General features: G+C 35.2%; 1 protein-coding gene across 1 annotated transcript; it reads right to left on the bottom strand.

The window, feature by feature from the left end:
* Positions 1-244: 244 nt before the first annotated feature.
* Positions 245-1,897, bottom strand: LOC131618985 (uncharacterized). The gene is made up of 2 exons (XM_058890132.1): positions 789-1,897; positions 245-719 (listed from the first exon to the last, which is right to left on the bottom strand). Exons 1-2 carry the CDS (start codon positions 1,895-1,897, stop codon positions 245-247), a joined length of 1,584 nt encoding a protein of 527 aa, XP_058746115.1.
* Positions 1,898-19,162: the final 17,265 nt, after the last annotated feature.

Below are 19,162 nucleotides of genomic sequence, written 5' to 3' on the forward strand. Positions count from 1 at the left end.
TGCATGGGTGCATGTGTGCATGTTTTGTTATTTTCAAGACTTTTTAGCTTTGTCTCAAACCAACAACACAAGATAACGGAGAAGATAGTGGAGCATAACCAAGATAAGCACAACATAATTGATTAATTCTGCAACCAAGTTCTTGAAGTACAAAATATTCTGCTCCCATGAGCCAACAAATACAGTAATAGAAATAAGAATCCCATCCAACAAGTCTGGTGGTGATTCTACAACAAAGTCAACACTAAGCAGGATCTCCCATGTCCAAATGACGAAGGGGGCTGTCTCCAATGTTCTTATAGCTCCAGGTCTTCATTTCTTCAAAAAGATTTTTAGTCTCAGCACGGGTTGGCCTCTTAATGATTTCTTGAATCAGCAGGTCCTTTCTGAAATACATTGTTTCCATGTAGCGGTTCTTTAACTCCCAACATCTGGCTTCCTCTTGAGCTTGGGTACTACCTTGACCTTTTTCTTCTACTTGACCCTTCAGCTTTCGGATTTCTTCATAGCACTTTTCTAAGGTTCCTTGGCGTTCCAACAAGAGTTTGTCTGCTTTCTTTCGACGAGCCCTTTCTGAATTGGCTTCTTTAGTCTGAATCTGGAGTCTTTCAGTCAAATCTGCCAACTGAGCCTCGTAATGTTCTTTCAGCTTCTTCTCTTGAGATTCAGTAGATTTAGGGTCTATAGTCACTCTTGGCCTTTTCTGAGAAGTACTTCCTCTAGCATACAATTCTTCAAACTCTATTTCTCTCATTTTCAACTTATGAAGAGCGGAAAGCTTCTCTTGCCTAGCAGTATTCATCTTAACTTGCATTGTTTCCACCTGTTCAGTCAACTTTCGATTTTGCTCAACAGTTCGATTATAACGAGGCATGGAGACAATGTTGGGTTGTTTACCAGCAGGGGGGTATAAAGGATCCTTGGGAGGGAAGGGCATCCCTTGAACAGCAACCACAGATTCGACCCACTTAGTATAATCCTCATAAGTAGCACAATCTCGCTGACCAAAATGTTTCTTATCTCTCCAACAAATACTCTTCCAGGCTTGTACAGCTTCTGCCATCTGCCCACTGTCAGTGGCTGAATGATAGAAAATATTCTCAGTAATCTCTGTTTGTTCAGGAGGACTTACAAAAGCGTATCCAAACGTTCTCCTAGCCAGGACGGGATTATAGTTGATTCCACCTCTAAGACCCATGAGAGGTACATTTTTGAACTTTCCGCAACTCATAATAACTTCCATGTCATCTAAGGATCTGTTGTGCCAGACAATATCTTTGGCCCTAAGCCCCATAATCCTCTCAGCCCACTTAGATGTGTGCCTATTATCAACGAAAGCGCCACGCTCAGGAAAATGTGACCTGAACCAACGATATAGCAACGGAGCACAGAATTTAACCAGACCTCCCTTCTGACTACTCTTGTGATGAATGGAGTGATAAACATCCCTCAAAAGTGTAGGAACCGGATTCTGCAGAATGAACATATGAATTGCATTCATGTCAACAAAGTTAGAAATGTTCGAGAACATCATGATACCATAGATACCTAGAGCCAGGATAGCCCTAAATGTGTCCCATTCCTTTGCTTCAGCAGCCTCACAACCCCTTTTGACCAGAAACTCCATGCAAAAACCAAGACCTCCTCCCTTCTTAGTGAGATTTGCTTCCACGACCGATTTGCTCAAATAAAGAGCCTTAGCAATTTCAATGGAATCAGGGGCCTTCATGGTGCCATAGTATGGTACTTCCTTCTTTATAGGAACGCCAAGAAATAGGGAATACTCTTCCAATGTTGGAACCAAAAGATAGTCGGTGAACGTGAAGCAGCGAAGGGAAGGATTATAGAACTGAAGCAAAGTATGAACTCCCTCTTGCTCGTACTTGGTGAACGGCATCTTGAGAAGGCTCAGAATGTACCCATATTTTTCTCAGAAATTGGTTGACTCATCTGGCGTAATCTTCTTTGCTAAAAACCCAAGGGAATCCAGATTCGGATTCAGGAAAGAATAAGAGGGGTTGCGTCTACCAGTCTTCATTGGTGTGGCCATGTGTTGGTCGGGGACAAAGCCAAAAATTCCTGAAAATAAATGAACATGCATGTTAAATGATATGGTGGAATGCATTTCATTGGGAGAATCCTAAAGTCTTTTCATTATTTCTTTTCGTTTCTTTTCTTTTCTTCTCTTTTTTTTTTGCAAAAAGTGTACATTTTGTCACTATTTTTGGAAATAGACTTTAGGATTCTCCACAAACGAAGTGAGGTGGATGCAATAGCATGATGTGTCATGTGTGTGATGCGGTGAGAGACTGAATGTCCCTCGCAGCTCTGAATAACTGGGTAACACTGAATGTAGCAGGTTCAAAATTCCGGCTTCAGATTGCAAAATGGAAATCAGGGTATGATGAAGGCTAGTATCATGTCCCACCCCAAACTCACAGGTATGAATTCTAGACACGGACAGGTGGTCCCTAATGGTCACTAGGGTCTACAGTTCCCATGGGGTACAAAGTGTTTGAGGCAGCAAGTGTGCCAGACACAGTGTTCCATGAAAGAACTTCACCCAGTTGTGGTACCCCATGTTGAACTCGATCGTAGCAAGAGCCACGGGAGTCAACATGAGCATCCACGCTAATCCTATGTGTCACTGGCCTGGGTAGTGGGCCTTTTACCTCACACATACCCCCCACCTGCAAAACAACACAGAAAAATATGTGGCCCCCACGGGGACCCATAATATAGTCCAGATGCATGATGTGCAAGCAAAAATAAACATGATATGCAAGCAGAAAATAAACATGCAAACATATATACAAGATATAGACATAAAAAACAAATAAACACCCAATAAAATAAAACAAACAAAGGTTAGGATTGACTTGCTTAGGTATCCCCAGCAGAGTCGCCAGCTGTCGCACGCTCGCGAAAAATGAACAGAGTCGCCACCAATATATGTATCCCATAAGGGAAAGGAATATCAGAAAACCTAGCAAAGGAAGGAACAGGGTCTTGCGACCAGAGAATCAAGGTACGGGAGTCGGTTACGCAAGGGGAAGGTATTAGCACCCCTCACGCCCATCGTACTCGATGGTATCCACCTGTGTTTGTTTCTATCTAAAGGGTGTGTACTATGCTTACCTATATGGGAATGCATGCAAAAGAAATACGGGGAAAAGAAGGAATTATTTACAAGTGTGCTCGTTCAAGCCCCGCGACTTGATGCCTACGTATCCTTTTCAGGAATCAGAGCGCCGTAGTTCGGCTCCATAGTTTTGTTTGTTTTTGTGTTTTTTAGTTGGGCGGAGTTAACGCTCGCGCTCTTGCATAAGGGATCGACCTAGGATGCAATAGAGCGGAGATAACATTGCCCTTAAGAAAGGAGAGAAAGAGAGAGAGTTTGAGTGTTTCGAGGAAATCCCTAAAGCAAGGGAAACTCGAGTTACTCTTTGGTTTGTGTCTTTTAGAATTTGGGAACTTACGCCCGAATGGAACCCTAAAGCAAGGGAGATCCAAGCACTCGAATGATTCCCTAAAGCAAGGGAGATCCAAGCTTCCATTCCCTTTTTAATGATTTTCACTTTTTTATTAATGTTTTTTAGGTGTTTTATTTGTATTTTTTATGGGGATTTTATTTTGATAGTTATTAGATGGATTAAAGTTGTAAAAGAAAAAGAATGCAAAAAGGGAACTAGTCCTAATTTCTACATCTATGTTATTGATTATCCTAAAAGAAAAATGGGGAAGAAAAAACAATTAAGCATTTCACAATATGTTGAAAAATATTCACAAAAGGAAAAGAATTTAAAATCTAAACTATTCAAGAGAATTATTTACAAGCAACTTCATTTTTATTCATGTGAGAAACTATTTTTGAATTAGAGACTAAAAACTATCTATTTTTATGGTTTATCAACCAATTAAAAAAAAGAAATCAATCAATAAAAAAAACAATTAGAAGAAAATAAAACTCTAAAGAGTCTATTTAGGTAAAACTATTTTTGTCATTTTATTTAAGGAAACAAAAATAATTGCAAAAAGAAGAATTAAAGAAGAACAAATTTATTATTTGTTTTTTATTAACAGAGGGGGTGTAGAAGTATTTTCATAAAGAACTAAAATTAGTTAAACAAAAAACTGGGCTTAAAAATGGGGGTGGCAAGAGTGAGGGCGCTAGGCCCAGTATTCATTAGCGTGGTGGTGCGTTAGCATTCAGGAGGTGTAATCCTAAAACGACCTCAAGCCCAAGCGTGTGGCCCAATCATGCTATCTATCCAACATCCATCCATTTATTTATCTTCACACAGTATTATTATGTGGTAACGTGACAGAAAATGCCAAGCAAATGTCAATTGGTCAAGTACTCTTTTAATGAGAATAAGACAAAAACAATGTAAACCAATCAGATCGAAGCACCTCACGTATCTAATCATATGAGTCATGACAAAATAATAAAAGGGGAAGCATGAACCAATTAGGGCGTGCCACGTAAGCTCAGCGTGGAGGAAAAGAAACAGAACCCTCGCCGGACCACCACTACACCGATCATCTTCTCCGGCGGCTTCACCACGCCGGAGACTTACACTTTGCCCAGAAAACGATGAAATCACCATAGTTCAACTCGAAATTCCACGCTGAAACTGAATCTGAGCTTAGTTTTCTTTAACTCTTCCTCTAAGGCCCTAACCCAAACACCTTTCGAAAGCCCTAACATAACTCACCATCACGAAAATGCGATCTAAACGCAACGATGCGCTCACAAACGCTGGCAGAGTTTCAAGGCATGATCCAGGTACATAGATAGCAAACACTTTACAGATATACAATTTTATTCAAGAACCATGAGATCAGGCACAAATGCGTCGTGTAAAGGATGTCAGAATGCTGAGACAGAGTAGTGGACTCACCTGGAGAATCTACGGACGAAGGAGAGGAGAAGGCAGCTTTGCGAGAGCTTCTTGATGACGTCAATCTTCTATGTTGGCGTTCTGGCTGGAGAAGGAGGTGAGGTAAAGCCGATGATGATGAAGGTTGATTCAGCTTTGGTGATGAATGCTGAAGATGACGCAGTTGTGGTTGTTGCGCAAAGATAGTGAATATGATTGTTGAAGATCAGTGAGAAAGAGAGAGTTGTTGCTGTGATAGAGGAGGTTGAAGTTGTGTTGTGAAGATGATAGATGGAGGTGGTTAGGGTGGTTATTGGTGGCTGGAGGTAGTTGGGGGAGTTGGTTAGGGTGGCCGGAGAAGGTTGTTATGGTGACCGGAGGTGGTTGTTATGGTGACCGGAGGTGGTGGAAGGAGTGACGGAAGAGAGAGAATCGAGGAGAGGGAGAATGAGGAAAGAAAGAGTGTGAAATGAAAGTGAGAGAGAGGAGAGTGTGTGTTGGTGAGAATGCTGCAACAATGTTTATATATGGCTAATGATTGGTGAATGGTGAGAGCTTTTTGAGTGTGGGACTCTAATGCATAGCTTTGCAACAACTTTTCTCATTTTTGAATGTGGGACTTGGGATACAATGCTTAGTGAACAAGTATATGCATGTATAGTAAGTCTTCGATGAGCTTTTCTGAATGCAGGTTCTGCATGGGCCTTTGTAGCAATGAGTGATAATGACTTGTCAGCAACATCTTCATGCAACACCATCCCAAGACACCATCTTTAATCATGTGAAACTATGGCTATAGCTCACCATCTTTCTTAAACTTGGAGCCAATTTAGAGAGGCCATAGCATAGTTTAAATTTGAAGTTGAAGGCTTCTTGAGATGATGCTTGGAAATGTAGAAAAGTGAACTGGAACATGGTGGGTTGTTGTTGCATGTGGCTTGTACGCGTGGCTTGGCTTCTGGCTCGTGGTCCTTGGCAAAATAGAAACTTGAGCAAGGCTCGACTTTGGAGTCCTCTTTCTCATTCCCCTCTTATCCAAAATTAATGATCTTGATCTCATTGGATAGAGGGCATGACATAGAACATTTAAAGATCAATCTTGCTCAAGGTGGAGACTTGTGGAGGAAGAAATTCGAATCTGAATCTAGCCCACCATGTGCTTGATGATATGCATGCGTGCCCAGAATTTTATGCCCAGCCTTATGCTGCATTCTGGCCAGTGTGAGGGCATGACTTTGGGGGCTTGCCATTTATTCAATATTCATCCAATTCACTCAATTCTTGTTTCAATGGATAGAAGAGATGGCAAGGAAGAGATGCATACCAAGTTTGCACTCATGGCGCTTCTGTAGAGCTCTAAAAATGGCTGGAGATTTGGCATGCCATGTGTTTGTTAAAATGCCAGGTCATGACCTGACTTGTGACCTGGATTGTGACTTGGATAGAATGAGTTTTCAGCAACTTCCCAACACTTTAACTCTTCATACAAGCTTCATATGAAAAAGTGTCCAACTACAAAGTTGTTCTCCTCCATGAGAGGAACAACTTTGATGTTGGAACTTTTTCCAGAAAATGCCTTTTGCCACATGTGATCTAGTACTGAAGTGGACTGCTCACCAAGACCTTAAGGCACCAAAAATTTTCTATGTGTTGAAAATTTGCCTTTTTGCTATTTTTTGCAACTTTTTGTCGAACTCCCGATTTTATCCATCCTTCGACCTTTCTCGATTAATTTTCCACCAAAAGTCAATATTTGAATAATTCTTCTGATTTTGACCCAAAAGTCAACTGTTCTGATTTTTCCGACTATTGATGAAATTCCCGATTAAATCTCTTCTAGCCAAATCCAGTCAAACAAACACATCCACATAGTCGGTATGAGAAGCTTTTCACACATAGAAACCATTCCTGATTAAATGTTGACCAGAAGGTCAACTGGTTGACTTTGGTCAAAGAAACCCTGATTTAAAGAACCGGATGATTTGCAAGCCAGTATCCTTCAACCAATGCCTTGGATTGAGACTGAGAAAAACCTAATCCAGGAAGACTTCCGTGAACATAGAGCCACTTGATTACCTCAGATCCACACATCTGGTAGGAGATTCCTTGCCACAAAAGTTCTTTCCTGCTGGTCTTTGATTGATACTAATGATATGAATGCATGAGTGTGAGTTATGACCTAAGTGATGTATGTACATGAATGCAAAGCCTAAGCCAGTTAGAAGTTAAAGGGTAGGACAAATTTGGGGTATGACAAGGGGGTGTGTTAAGAGTTCCACATCGGATAATATATAGCCTGAACATATCCTTATAAGTGGGGACAATCCTCACCTTACAAGTTGGTTTTGTAGGGTGGAGTTAGGACCAATCACATTTTTTAAGATATACTACTATCACGAGCTAACTTAACTTTTAAAATATGAAGAGTTTTACATTTTCTTACCTGTTTTTCAAGTTAATTATAGTAAGCATTCTTTTCAAACCTTGGATTATGATAATGAGACAAAATAATAAACACAATGTATAACTTTTATACGATACTTGCAATTTACCAATTTATCATTTAGATATTTATTATAATTTTACTTATTTTAGTTTTTTTAATGTGTTTTTTTAAGTTGTTGCTTATATTAATACAACTAACATATACTTGTAAGTTTTTTGACTGATTTATTGGATGAGAGATTGACACTTAGGCCAACATATATTTTTACATGCATTTGTAAACTTGATTGAGATTTTTCTACTGACAGGACTGAGGACGAGAAGTTTTACTGTGAGACATAGCTCTAAAAGTATTAAAGTAAAGTGGTCAACCATGAAAAAGCATGTTCCAACAATCAACATGCTTTTATACCATTTGCCTTTAATATTTTTTAATTTCTAGCACCAAATGTCGTAGCTCTTTTATAGAGAGTGCAAAGTCTCGTGCATAGAAATGTTGTGTGTCCTAGGACAATGAATGTAGTTTTTAAGAGAATCAGTCTTGTTATCCATAAAAGGTTAGCAGCGCAACTTGTGCTCATTTTCCTGTTATTTTTTTAATAATCTTGGAGGACGCTTATTTGATGGATTCAAATAGTATTCTCAGGATTATGAGGTTAGGAATCTCATATTTCCATGTTTGTTTGAAGTTTTAACAAATTATTTCTGGGTATATTTTATTCCTTGGAATAGAATTTACTTATGAATCTTAAAGATTTATTCCCATGTCAAAAGGTGGGAATCTTATATTCCTAGGAACCTAAATAGATTGCCAAACAAATTGATGAGAATTATATTCCCAGCAATAACATTCCCAGGAGTAACATTCTCAGAATTTTAAATTTAATCCATCAAACAAACACCCTTGATTTTATATATATATATATATATATATATATATATATATATATATATATATATATATATATATATATATATATATATATATATATATATATATATATTTGTGTTTGTCTATACATGAATTTTAATTAAAATGTGTATACCTAGTATGGATATCTAAGTGTAAAAAATTGCTACCCTCACGAGCATCAATGTACATGGAGGTATTTTTCTAAAATGCAGTTACTAGGACACTATACTATAGAATACCCTACCAAGAACTTATTAATTATCATCTCTAATTGTGTTTATAATTTAATTGTTCGTTAAGACATGACCTAAGAGTGAGTTGTAAACCATTAAACTTATGAGATTTTATTTTATTCATTTATTATCATTTCTTAACTGGAAGCACTCTAGAAACGGTCAGCCACATAGAATGGATCGAAATATCCATTACAGAAAATGAATGATGGACTTAGATTTGGTGACAAAACTAAGCAAACAACACACGAGCTTACATACCAAACTAGACACCCTATCTTGCTAGCTGTTGCACTTGCATCATTTTTGTATAATCTTAACTAAACATTACTATCATCTTTTAATTAATATGCATATGCTTCTCCCTTCTTCGACTTCTCAACCAATCTTTAGTGCTAGGTTATTTTCCATGTTAATGCAAATAGGATTGTACTCTAGTTATAGTTAGTTTCATTTCCCTAATGGAATAATTAATGCATATCTTAATAAAGGATACAAGAGTTTGATTGGATTCTTTTTGACAACTGTCATCATGCATGCACAAATGTTTCTAGAATGTTTCTTAAACATTCAGTTTTTGGTGACATAAATGAGTATAAACCAATGTTTTAAAAACCAGACCGAACCGGTCGGTTCAATCGATTGGACCGTGAATCGGAGATGAATTTGGTTGGATCAATCTTTTAAAATCACTAGTGTGTGAAAACTGCAATAGAACCGGAAAAATTGGATTGAACTGTCCAAAGCCATTTGAACTATAGAACCAGAACCGGTTTTGTAAAACTGTCCGGTTAAATTTTTTTTATTAAACTAGCCTTTTATTTTTAGAATTTAATAAGTAAATATTAAAACTTAACATACATTCCTCAGTCACAAAAAAAAGTCGAATTTTTATTTCAAACATACGAATTTATAAGTTTTGTCACTTTGTTATAGTTTTTCTTTCAACCACACTTCATCATATATTTGTCGTATTTCAACTCAAATTTACTTTGTGTTGTTTAATTAAGTGTATTGTATTATTTATTTTTTGTATTCAATCTTTTAATTTAGGTTTTTTTAATTATTTAAATTTTATTTTAATTATTATATTCTATTATTTTACTTTTGGTTTGAATTAGTTTAACTTATTTTATTGTAATTTTTTAATTTGTTTAAATTATTCTTAAATGAATGTCAAAATAAAATGTATAATTATGTTGTGTTATTACATGTACTATCGATATTGTTGTATTAAGTTTGTAATGAATTTTTAAAATATTTATTTTATAAAGTTGACAATATATGCTTACGTGTGACATATCTATCAAAAATTAGTTTTATATTATTAGTTTATTTAATAAACGGTTTGATCATAGGTTTAACCGGTTAAATCAATTAAACTTTGAATCAGAAGCTTCATCGATTCGTTCTCCGGTCTGATTTTTAAAACATTGATATAAACCACTAATTTAGTCATTATCGTTATCTGTTCAAATTAGTTTTGAGTATATAAAAATAATGAGTAACTCAAAAAGGTATACTAGATATGTTATTTAAGTTAATATTCCCTCCGTCTTACAATTGATGTCTTCTTTAAGATTTTCACAATTTTTTGTTAGGTTTTTCACCTAAAGTTCTGGCATCAAGTGGGTCTAGCCCCCTCCCGATCGCAGTTGCGGAGGATCGAGCCGTGTTTCTCCCTACCAAGTCTAGCGCCAACCACCACTGGACCAACTAACGATTGGTAAGATTTTTATAATTTTTAAGATAATGCTTAATTGTGTTGATTTAAATGATGAAATAAATATCATTTATTCAAATATTTTTATTAATAGTAATAGATAGTGGAGTAGTACATAATTAAAATACAATAAATAAGGATAAGTTAGTGAAAATAAATAATAAATATCACATTGATATTTTCAGTATTTTAAAAACCGGACCGGTCATTAAACCGGTGAGGGTACTGGATCACTGGTGGTTGAACTACTGGGTCATTGGTCGAACCGCATGACTAAATCGGATTAAATCGGATAACTCGGTTGAATAAACCGGTCTCTATTACATTACTATATATTTATTAAATCGGTCGAACCGGGTGACTTAATCTCTAAAAAATTTCACAACACCTAAAATATTTTACAATTTTAAAATATCATAATTTCACATGTTTATTTTTTATAATCAAATTCTAAATATAATGATCTCTCACAACAAAATAATACAAAATATAAATTTAAATAAATTTTAAACCAAGTCTAATTGCAAACAGAGAAAAAATTGTTCCAAATAAGGTTTGAATAAAGTCTAATTATATTTTAATTATATTTTTTATTAAAAATTTATGAAAACGGCGTCGTTTTATGCGGAAAAAAAGAGTATACATTTGAACCACCGGTTTTCTAAAACCGCCGGTTCACCGGTTTTTTTCGGTTTTGGCCGATTCTTACTGGTTCAATAGCATATCTGGTCCAGTAATCAGACCAGATCGGTGGCCCCTCCGGTTCCCGGTCTGACTGGTCCGACCGGCCGGTTCGGTCTGATTTTTAAAACACTGGATATTTTAAAAGGACAAATAATTTAAGACAAATAAAAATAGAAAAGAGGACATCTATTATAAGACGCAGGGAGTATATAAAGTATATAGAAATATATTATATTAATCTCTAATATCTTAATAGCATTATTAAAGTAAGAAATTGTGTACTTTGAAAACTACTTTATTATCTACTGTAATATCTTAATAGCATGATTAAAGTAAGAAATATGTTATATAATAAGAATAACTTGTTTCTAAAAACCGATAAATTTTTAAAGTCCTAATTCACACCTCCTATTAGGCGCACTCTTGAACTTACAATTGGTATTAGAGCAGGTTATAGGTAACTTGTTCCTAAAAGATTCTGATGGTTTCCGCAAATCAAAATCCAATTTTTAGAGATGGTGGTAGCAACAACAAACCTCCATTATTTTGTGGAAAATACTTCGACTTTTGAAAAATTCGGATGAAGGCTCACTTAGAAGCACAAACCTCCATTATTTTGTTCAAGATGGTCCCTTTGCTCCTACAATCATCGTCGATGGTGTTGAATTTGCAAAACCTAAAATTTCATGGGATGACAACGATAAGAAAAAAGTTCTTGCTGACAAAAAGGAAATCAATCTTCTTCAAGGTGCACTTAGCATGGATGAATTTTTTCGTGTTTCGGCATGCACAACGGTAAAAGAAATATGAGATACATTAGTATAAACTCATGAAGGAATCGGTGAAGTTAAGAGATCTCGATTGAATACGTTGAGTCAAGAATACGAGTTATTTAGAATGCAACCCAGAGAATCCATTCTCGACTAACCAAAAAGATCTGTTCACTTAGTAAATCATTTAAGTGAACTTGGAAAGACTCGCTAGCGAGGAACAAAATCTAAAAGTGCTTAGATCCTTAACAAGGCAATGGCAACCGAAAGTAACAGCGATATCCGAGAAGAAGAATCTATCTAGAATGACTTCCGCAACATTGTTCGGTAAACTTCAAGAATATGAAACGAAACTCAGAAGACTTGAAACACATGAAATTCAAGTAAAAGATTCAAAAGACATTTCCTTAAAGAGAAGAGTCAAACATCATGATAGAAATCACGAGGATAAATCCACTAGTGAATAAGATAATGAGTTTATCAAAAACTTTGAAAAAATTCTAAGAAAAGAAAGGAAAAAGGAGGTCATTAAAAGGGAAACACCAACAAGGAAGGTTAAATGCTTTGAATGTGGAGAAAAAGGACATGTCAAAAGTGATTGCCCTACATTTGAAAAGAAGAATAAAAATTTCAAGAGAAATATGGACAAAAGGCCAACGAAAGCATATATAGCATGAGAGGACAATGAAATAAGTTAATCTTCACATAAAGAACACAGGAATCTTGCATTGGTAGCAACACACCATTATGATGATGAAGACGATGAGGTTAGTAATGAATCTTCTCTTTATAATAATGCACAAGGGGCCATAAATGAACTCTTGAATGAATGCAAAATTCTATACAAAACAATAACATCTCAAAAGAAACAAATTTTTTCTCTAGAATAAAAATTCGAGACAATGGAAAAAGAATTTAGAGATGAAAAACAAAAGATAATTAGTGATGAAAAACAGAATCTTGTATGTAATAATTGTGAATCAATTTCATTCCAAATTGTTCAATTAAAGAGTTCTTGAAATGTATGAAAAATGACAATTTGGGTTGGAATGGGTCCTTAGCCAACAAAGATTATCTAATGATAAAAGTGGTCTTGGCTATTCAATGTTTAAAAAACCAAATACTAGTAAAACTATCTTTGTTAAGGCAAGTGACCAATCCAATAAGAAAAAAGTGAATAAATCACAAAAGGCTCATTATTATCATAAAAGAAAAAGTTTTGTTAAGAAGAAATCTTATACTCCTAGATATATAAACAATTTTGTTCCTACTTGCTTTTATTGTGGTATTATTGGCCACACACCCAATGCTTGCTATGTTAGAAACTTTAGTGTAGAAAGTGGATATTATGTGTGGGTTAAGAAGGGAACTAACTATGATGGACCCGAATCACATTGGGTACCAAATTAAATCTATGATGTTTTTGATAAATGGTGGTTCTAAGCATTTGATGGGAGATATAAACTAATTTTTATATCTAGTTCTAAAAGACCAAGGGTTATTTCACATTAGAGGAATACCTTAAAGGAAGAATTCTTAACATTGGAAAAATTGAATTACTAACTTTCACATCCAATTGAAGATGCACTTTATGTTGAAAGACTAAAGCAAAATCTTCTAAGTAAAAGTCAACTTTGTGACAAAGGCTTCAAAATCATATTCACCAAAGATGAATGTTTGATGAAGTCACTCATAAAGTAAAACTCACAGGTATACATTGCTTTTATTTTTATAAATTTATATATATTTTAAAAAAATCTTTTCCCATCCTTTTTGCTAATGACAAAGGGGGAGAAGATATATATGTATATGCGTATGCTTGTCTCTAACTATTGTAGCACAAAAGAATATGCAAATTCTATATGAATCAAGGGAGATCCTTGATCAAGGGGGAGTTATCAAATATAGGGGGAGCATTCACATACAAGATTCGCATTCACATAAGAGATTCAAGCATTCTACCTTTCAATTGTTTGTCATAATAAAAAAGAGAGAGAATGTGAAGTCAAGACTCTCCATCCAATGTGCTTTGGTGAAGACAAAATGAAATTCAAATAATTATGTCAAAAAGTATGGAAAAAGCTTCAAGAACAATGTATCAATTCAAGTGTCAAAGTTTTATCATGAGCAAAATCTAGCACCAAATTATTCAAGATTAAAGTTGAAAACTAAGTATGAATCTTGATTGATAGAGGTACAAGCATGCAATTATATTGATAATTTTAGTACTCAAATTATTCTCCAAAAAATCACTTGCATGCATTGGTCATTTGTGTTCAAAATCACTTTCAAATATAATTTTTTTATCATATTTGAACCATGTTAAATCACTATTAAATATAATTTTTTATCATGTTTGAACATTGTTAAATCACTTTCAAATATAATATAATGACTTAAATAAATCAATAGATGTTGCATTAGGTTGGTTCAAATAATTAAACAAATTTTCAATTTTTTCAAACATGCAGTTTTTGGTAAATTGTGGCATTTTGACCTACCGTAACAGCACAAAAACAACCACAATTTACAATGTTCTGAAACAATATTTTAAAATTTGAAATTTGAAAAATGCTGCAAACTTGTTAAGTCAAGTGACCGTTTTACCTGACTTAAGAAGTACTGTACTGAATTTAAAAATATGTTTTTTCATGAACCATTGTTATTCTAAACTATTGCAGACCTTCATGAAAATGTCTCAAACTTTACCATGTTTCATAGAGGTGTTGTGCACTTTTAAATACATGAACATCATATTTTTCACTCAAATTTTCAAACAAGTGCTTTTGTTCTTAATATTTCATAAAGAATTTTCTACATGTATGTTCATAACATTCCAGAAAATTCATATCATTCTCATAAACATTTGAGCACTATATTGTCATCATAAATTGCTTGTTTGGAAGAGAAGTTCAATCCTAGTGATTGATATATGTTCATCAACTTTACTACTCAAATATTTTTCAAAAGTGTTTTGTAATTGCTTGTTGTCCAGGATTGTTGGAAACAAGAGAGTAGCAAGGAAATGATTGTTTTTCTTGTTCTACTTGATTGATTGTATCTTACTGTCCAGGATTGTTGGAAGCAAGAAAATCAATTTGAGAGGATTGTTCTCTTAGTGGACTTAGTGTAAAATCTAACATGATTGTTCTTGGTCCAAGAGGATTATTCTTGGTGTTTGTGTGGGTCTTGTACAAGTCACAAATAATAGTAAAATCTCTTTCATGTTGAAAGGGGACTGGAGTACTCTCGGATTGTGAGGGGAACCAGGATATATCCTTGTGTCCTTTTTTTCTGCACTTTACTGCTTTCATAATCTCACCATAAACTAGAAAAATAAGAATAACTTGTTTCTAAAAATCGATAAATTGTCAATGTCCTAATTCACCCCCCCTCTTAGGCGTACTGTTGAACTTACATATTGGTCTTATATGTTAAATCAATAATGAGCATAGTGGTAAATATGTTGAACAATTTGATGGAATCAGGATGGCTCTAAAATATATCTTGAACGGTTTCTCCATTCTTGTACACTATGTACCTAGATACATAATGGTTATCATTCAAAAGCTTCAACAATTGTTGCATTTCAGTCCTTTGACATGTTATCGCCTTGTTGTTTCGAGTACGAACATTGTATACTTGCTTGATATTTGAGACATTTTGGAGTCTTTTCAGTTTCAAAGTTACAAGTACGTTTTTAGGTTGCACCATGTTCAATGTAATGTCAGAAACAAGTTCCTTATCTTTAGGATTAAGGTGACATCCAATGGCATGACCGGCTAACTTGTAACACATGTCATGATTCACATTAAATGTCCATGTATTGTGTGTCATAAGGTACTCGTGCGAGTTAAAAGGATACTCACATCTCCTCGAACCAATGCCATCCTATTTCAACTTTCAAATAAGTTTTGTATACTTGCCACTTCTTTTTCATTTTAGTGTCACAAATGTCTGTCTTTTATCATGACCATTATCTGACCTCTTGATTACAACATCGAACCCCAATTATGAAGCCTCTGTGCGGATCCATTGAAGCATGTGTTCACGAACAACAAACTCCTATTCATTTATAAATTATTTACCAACATCTAACTTGACATCAAGCGGTTTAACATCGATAGACACAATAGCTTTGGAAACAGCATCAGGGTGCACCATATCCAAGGCCATTCATAATAGAAAAATTAAAAACTCACCAAATTCAACATTGCACTAATCCGGAAATACAACTCTGTATGAAATTTAACAACAATCCAGAAATACATTTTTTAGATGCAACATACGTTTTTCAAACCAAAAAACAGATTCTAGCAAGTGAGGAAGGAATTACATGTGAATTACCTTAAATTTCAGCTTCTTTTGCTCTTTTTAATGTGAAAAAATAGAGAACTGTTGTTTGGAAGTAGAAAAGTTGATTGAGTGCGGAAGGAGGTTTTGGTAGGGTTTGAAGAAGAAATGATGGAATGATCATGATTGAAACAAACATGCAAGGTGGTGTTTTATTAAATCTTCTGCTTGAGAAATCTAGAAATGCACTTCTGAATTATTCACTGAGTAGTGAAATATATGCAAGGTGGTGTTTTTTTTTTCAAATTCCCACTTAACAAATCTAAAAACCCAAAATTGCCCTCACGTTTTTTAGGAGATGCATCTCCAAACGCACCTTAAATCATCTAATCCTTCGTAAATAAAGCAGCCACCTTTTTTCGCCAAAAACCGGTTCGGAGATGCATCTGCATAAATTTTATAAGGTGTTTTCGGAGATGCATTTTCGAAAACACCCATGAGTGGATTTTAAGCTATTTAAACATCATTTATTTTGGATATGCATCTACGAAAACTTCTTGCATACATCTTGGGCAAATACATTGTATTAAGTATGTTTTTTTAAGCCAAAGTCATTTTAATCTGACTTACAATGTCATAATTTGATTCAAACACTAATAAACACGCATATATAGAAAAAAGTAATGCATTAATTTAAAAAAAATCACATAATATTACAAATAATGTTCTCAAAGTATGGAAAATAATACTAAAACATCCTAAAATGCAAAAAAAAAAACATAACCTACTGCGTATGCCTAATCCTAACCTCATCGCTCCTCCTATGCCGCCAGTAACCTAAGGCATTCCGTGACTCGGTAAGAATGGAACGTACGAGGGCAACCGCATCGCCAGCTCTCTGAAATTGCCTAGACTCTATGCCCTTATACGTAAGCCGCATAATATTTTGACAGATCGGCACCACATCATTGGCATGGTCATTCCTATCCTGCTCATTCTCCAAGATCTCCTCATGAGCTGGCCTAGGTGGACATTTAGGAGGATTTGGTGTCATGACATGGTGTGACACACTATAGTACCAAGTCATGTAACCATCCACATAATACCACTAACATGTGGCTGACATACTTTGATACTCTTCGAGTACCAAATAACTCTCGTAATCATCTGTATGTCATCTAGATGTCTGCAGACGATGTTGTCAAGAGCAGACTTGAAGGGGGATCTCAAAATGATCTGCACATATCTAAAAGATAGAAAAACACTTAGAAAGGGGGGGGTTTGAATAAGTGTAGTTTAAAACTTGTAAGATAAAAACAATTTGCACAATGATTTTTATCCTGGTTCGTTGTTAACTAAACTACTCCAGTCCACCCCCTTGGAGTGATTTACCTCACCTGAGGATTTAATCCACTAATCACACAAGATTACAATGGTTTTCCACTTAGACAACTTCTAAGTCTTCTAGAGTATACTGATCACAACCTGATCACTCTAGGAACAATCTGCTTAGATACCCTCTAAGACTTTCTAGAGTATACTGATCAACAACCTGATCACTCTAGTTCTTACAACTTAATGTAAACAAATTCTAAGAGTTACAATGCTTCTAATAAAGCTACTATCACAACTGTGATTTTCTCTTAAGTTTAAGCTTAATCTCACTAATATATTACAACAGCAATGTAGTGAGGTTAAAGATGAAGTTTGAGAGCTTTTTGAATTTTGACAGCGTTTCGGTATATTACTCAGAGTTGGTTTCAGAATACGTAACCTTGCTTCTCATCAGAACTTCAATTTATAGGCGTTTGAGAAGATGACCGTTGGGAGCATTTAATACTTTGCGTAATCCGTACATCATTGCATTTAATGTTTCACTCTTTTGTCAACTACCTCGAGCCTTGCTTTCGCTGTGTCTACTGACGTTGCCTTTAATAGCTTTCAACGTTCCTTTTGTTAGTCAGCGTAGCCTGCCAGCTAGTACTTGCTTCTGATCTGATGTTTGTGTAAACAACGTTTGAATATCATCAGAGTCAAACAGCTTGGTGCAGAGCATCTTCTTGTCTTCTGACCTTGAAGTGCTTCTTAGCGTGATACCATGAGAACTTCAGTGCTTCTGCTTCTGATCTCAAGTCCTTCTGATGCTTCCATAGACCATGTTCTGATTCTGCTTGACCATCTTCTGATGTCTTGCCAGACCATGTTCTGATGTTGCATGCTGAACCTTCTGAGTCAGTGCTTCTTGCGCTGATTTTGTGCATACTCTTTATATAATTCCTGAAATGGAAATTGCATAGTATTAGAGTACCATATTATCTCATACAAAATTCATATACATTGTTATCATCAAAACTAAGAATATTGATCAGAATAAATCTTGTTCTAACAATCTTCCCCTTTTTGATGATGACAAAAACATATATAAATGATATGAATTTGCAATCAGAATATCAGACGGCTAAAGACAATTACACAGCTATAGCATAAGCATATAAACATAGTGTGTGAATATGTCTCCCCCTGAGATTAACAATCTCCCCCTAAGATAAATAATCTCCCCCTGAAATAAATACTGGAAGAAATTTATAAATAAAGGACTTCCCTGAGTATTTTCCATTTCAGTTGAGACGATCACATATGCTTAGATCTTCAGAACATTCATAGCTTCTGCTTCTTGCTTCCATAGGACAGCTTCAGAGCTTGAATTTCTTCTTGAGTCATTGCATGCTAGATTGTATCAGAACATTGTTGAATGTACCAGAGCATCTCTTCATCCTGAAATGTTACAAAACAAACTATACGACAAAAGTCAGAGCATGAATGAATCAGAACATAAAATATGTATCAGAACATATAATATGTATCAGAGCAAAAACAATAATGTTACAGAACATATTTAGAACTAAAACATGCATCAGAACATATAAGGAATAAGAATATGTTAGAGCATATTCTATCATCAGAATATCATAACATTCTTCCTTCTTGCTTCTGATCTTGAAGCTTCATAGCACTCAGCTTGCTTCAATTTCCATGAGCTTGATTCCATACAAAATTGCTTTTCCCCATGTCTTTGCTTCTCATGTTGAGCTTTTAAGAATATCTTCACTTCCTGCAAAACACTCAAAGACATAGAACTTGCAAATTCTTGTTAGAAATGTGGAGACTTTCTCCCAGCAACTGATAATATAAATCAAATCATTTATCACATTTTCTCC

This window comes from Vicia villosa, linkage group LG7, assembly GCF_029867415.1.
Source record: "Vicia villosa cultivar HV-30 ecotype Madison, WI linkage group LG7, Vvil1.0, whole genome shotgun sequence".
NCBI lineage: Eukaryota > Viridiplantae > Streptophyta > Magnoliopsida > Fabales > Fabaceae > Vicia > Vicia villosa.

Bases quoted from the DNA above. Each gene is read 5' to 3' on its own strand.
- LOC131618985 (XM_058890132.1), bottom strand. From the start codon at position 1,897: ATGCCGTTCACCAAGTACGAGCAAGAGGGAGTTCATACTTTGCTTCAG. The intron at 720-788 runs GCAAGAGAAGCT...ATTGTATGCTAG, and splicing joins GTTAAGATGAATACTGCTAG to AGGAAGTACTTCTCAGAAAA.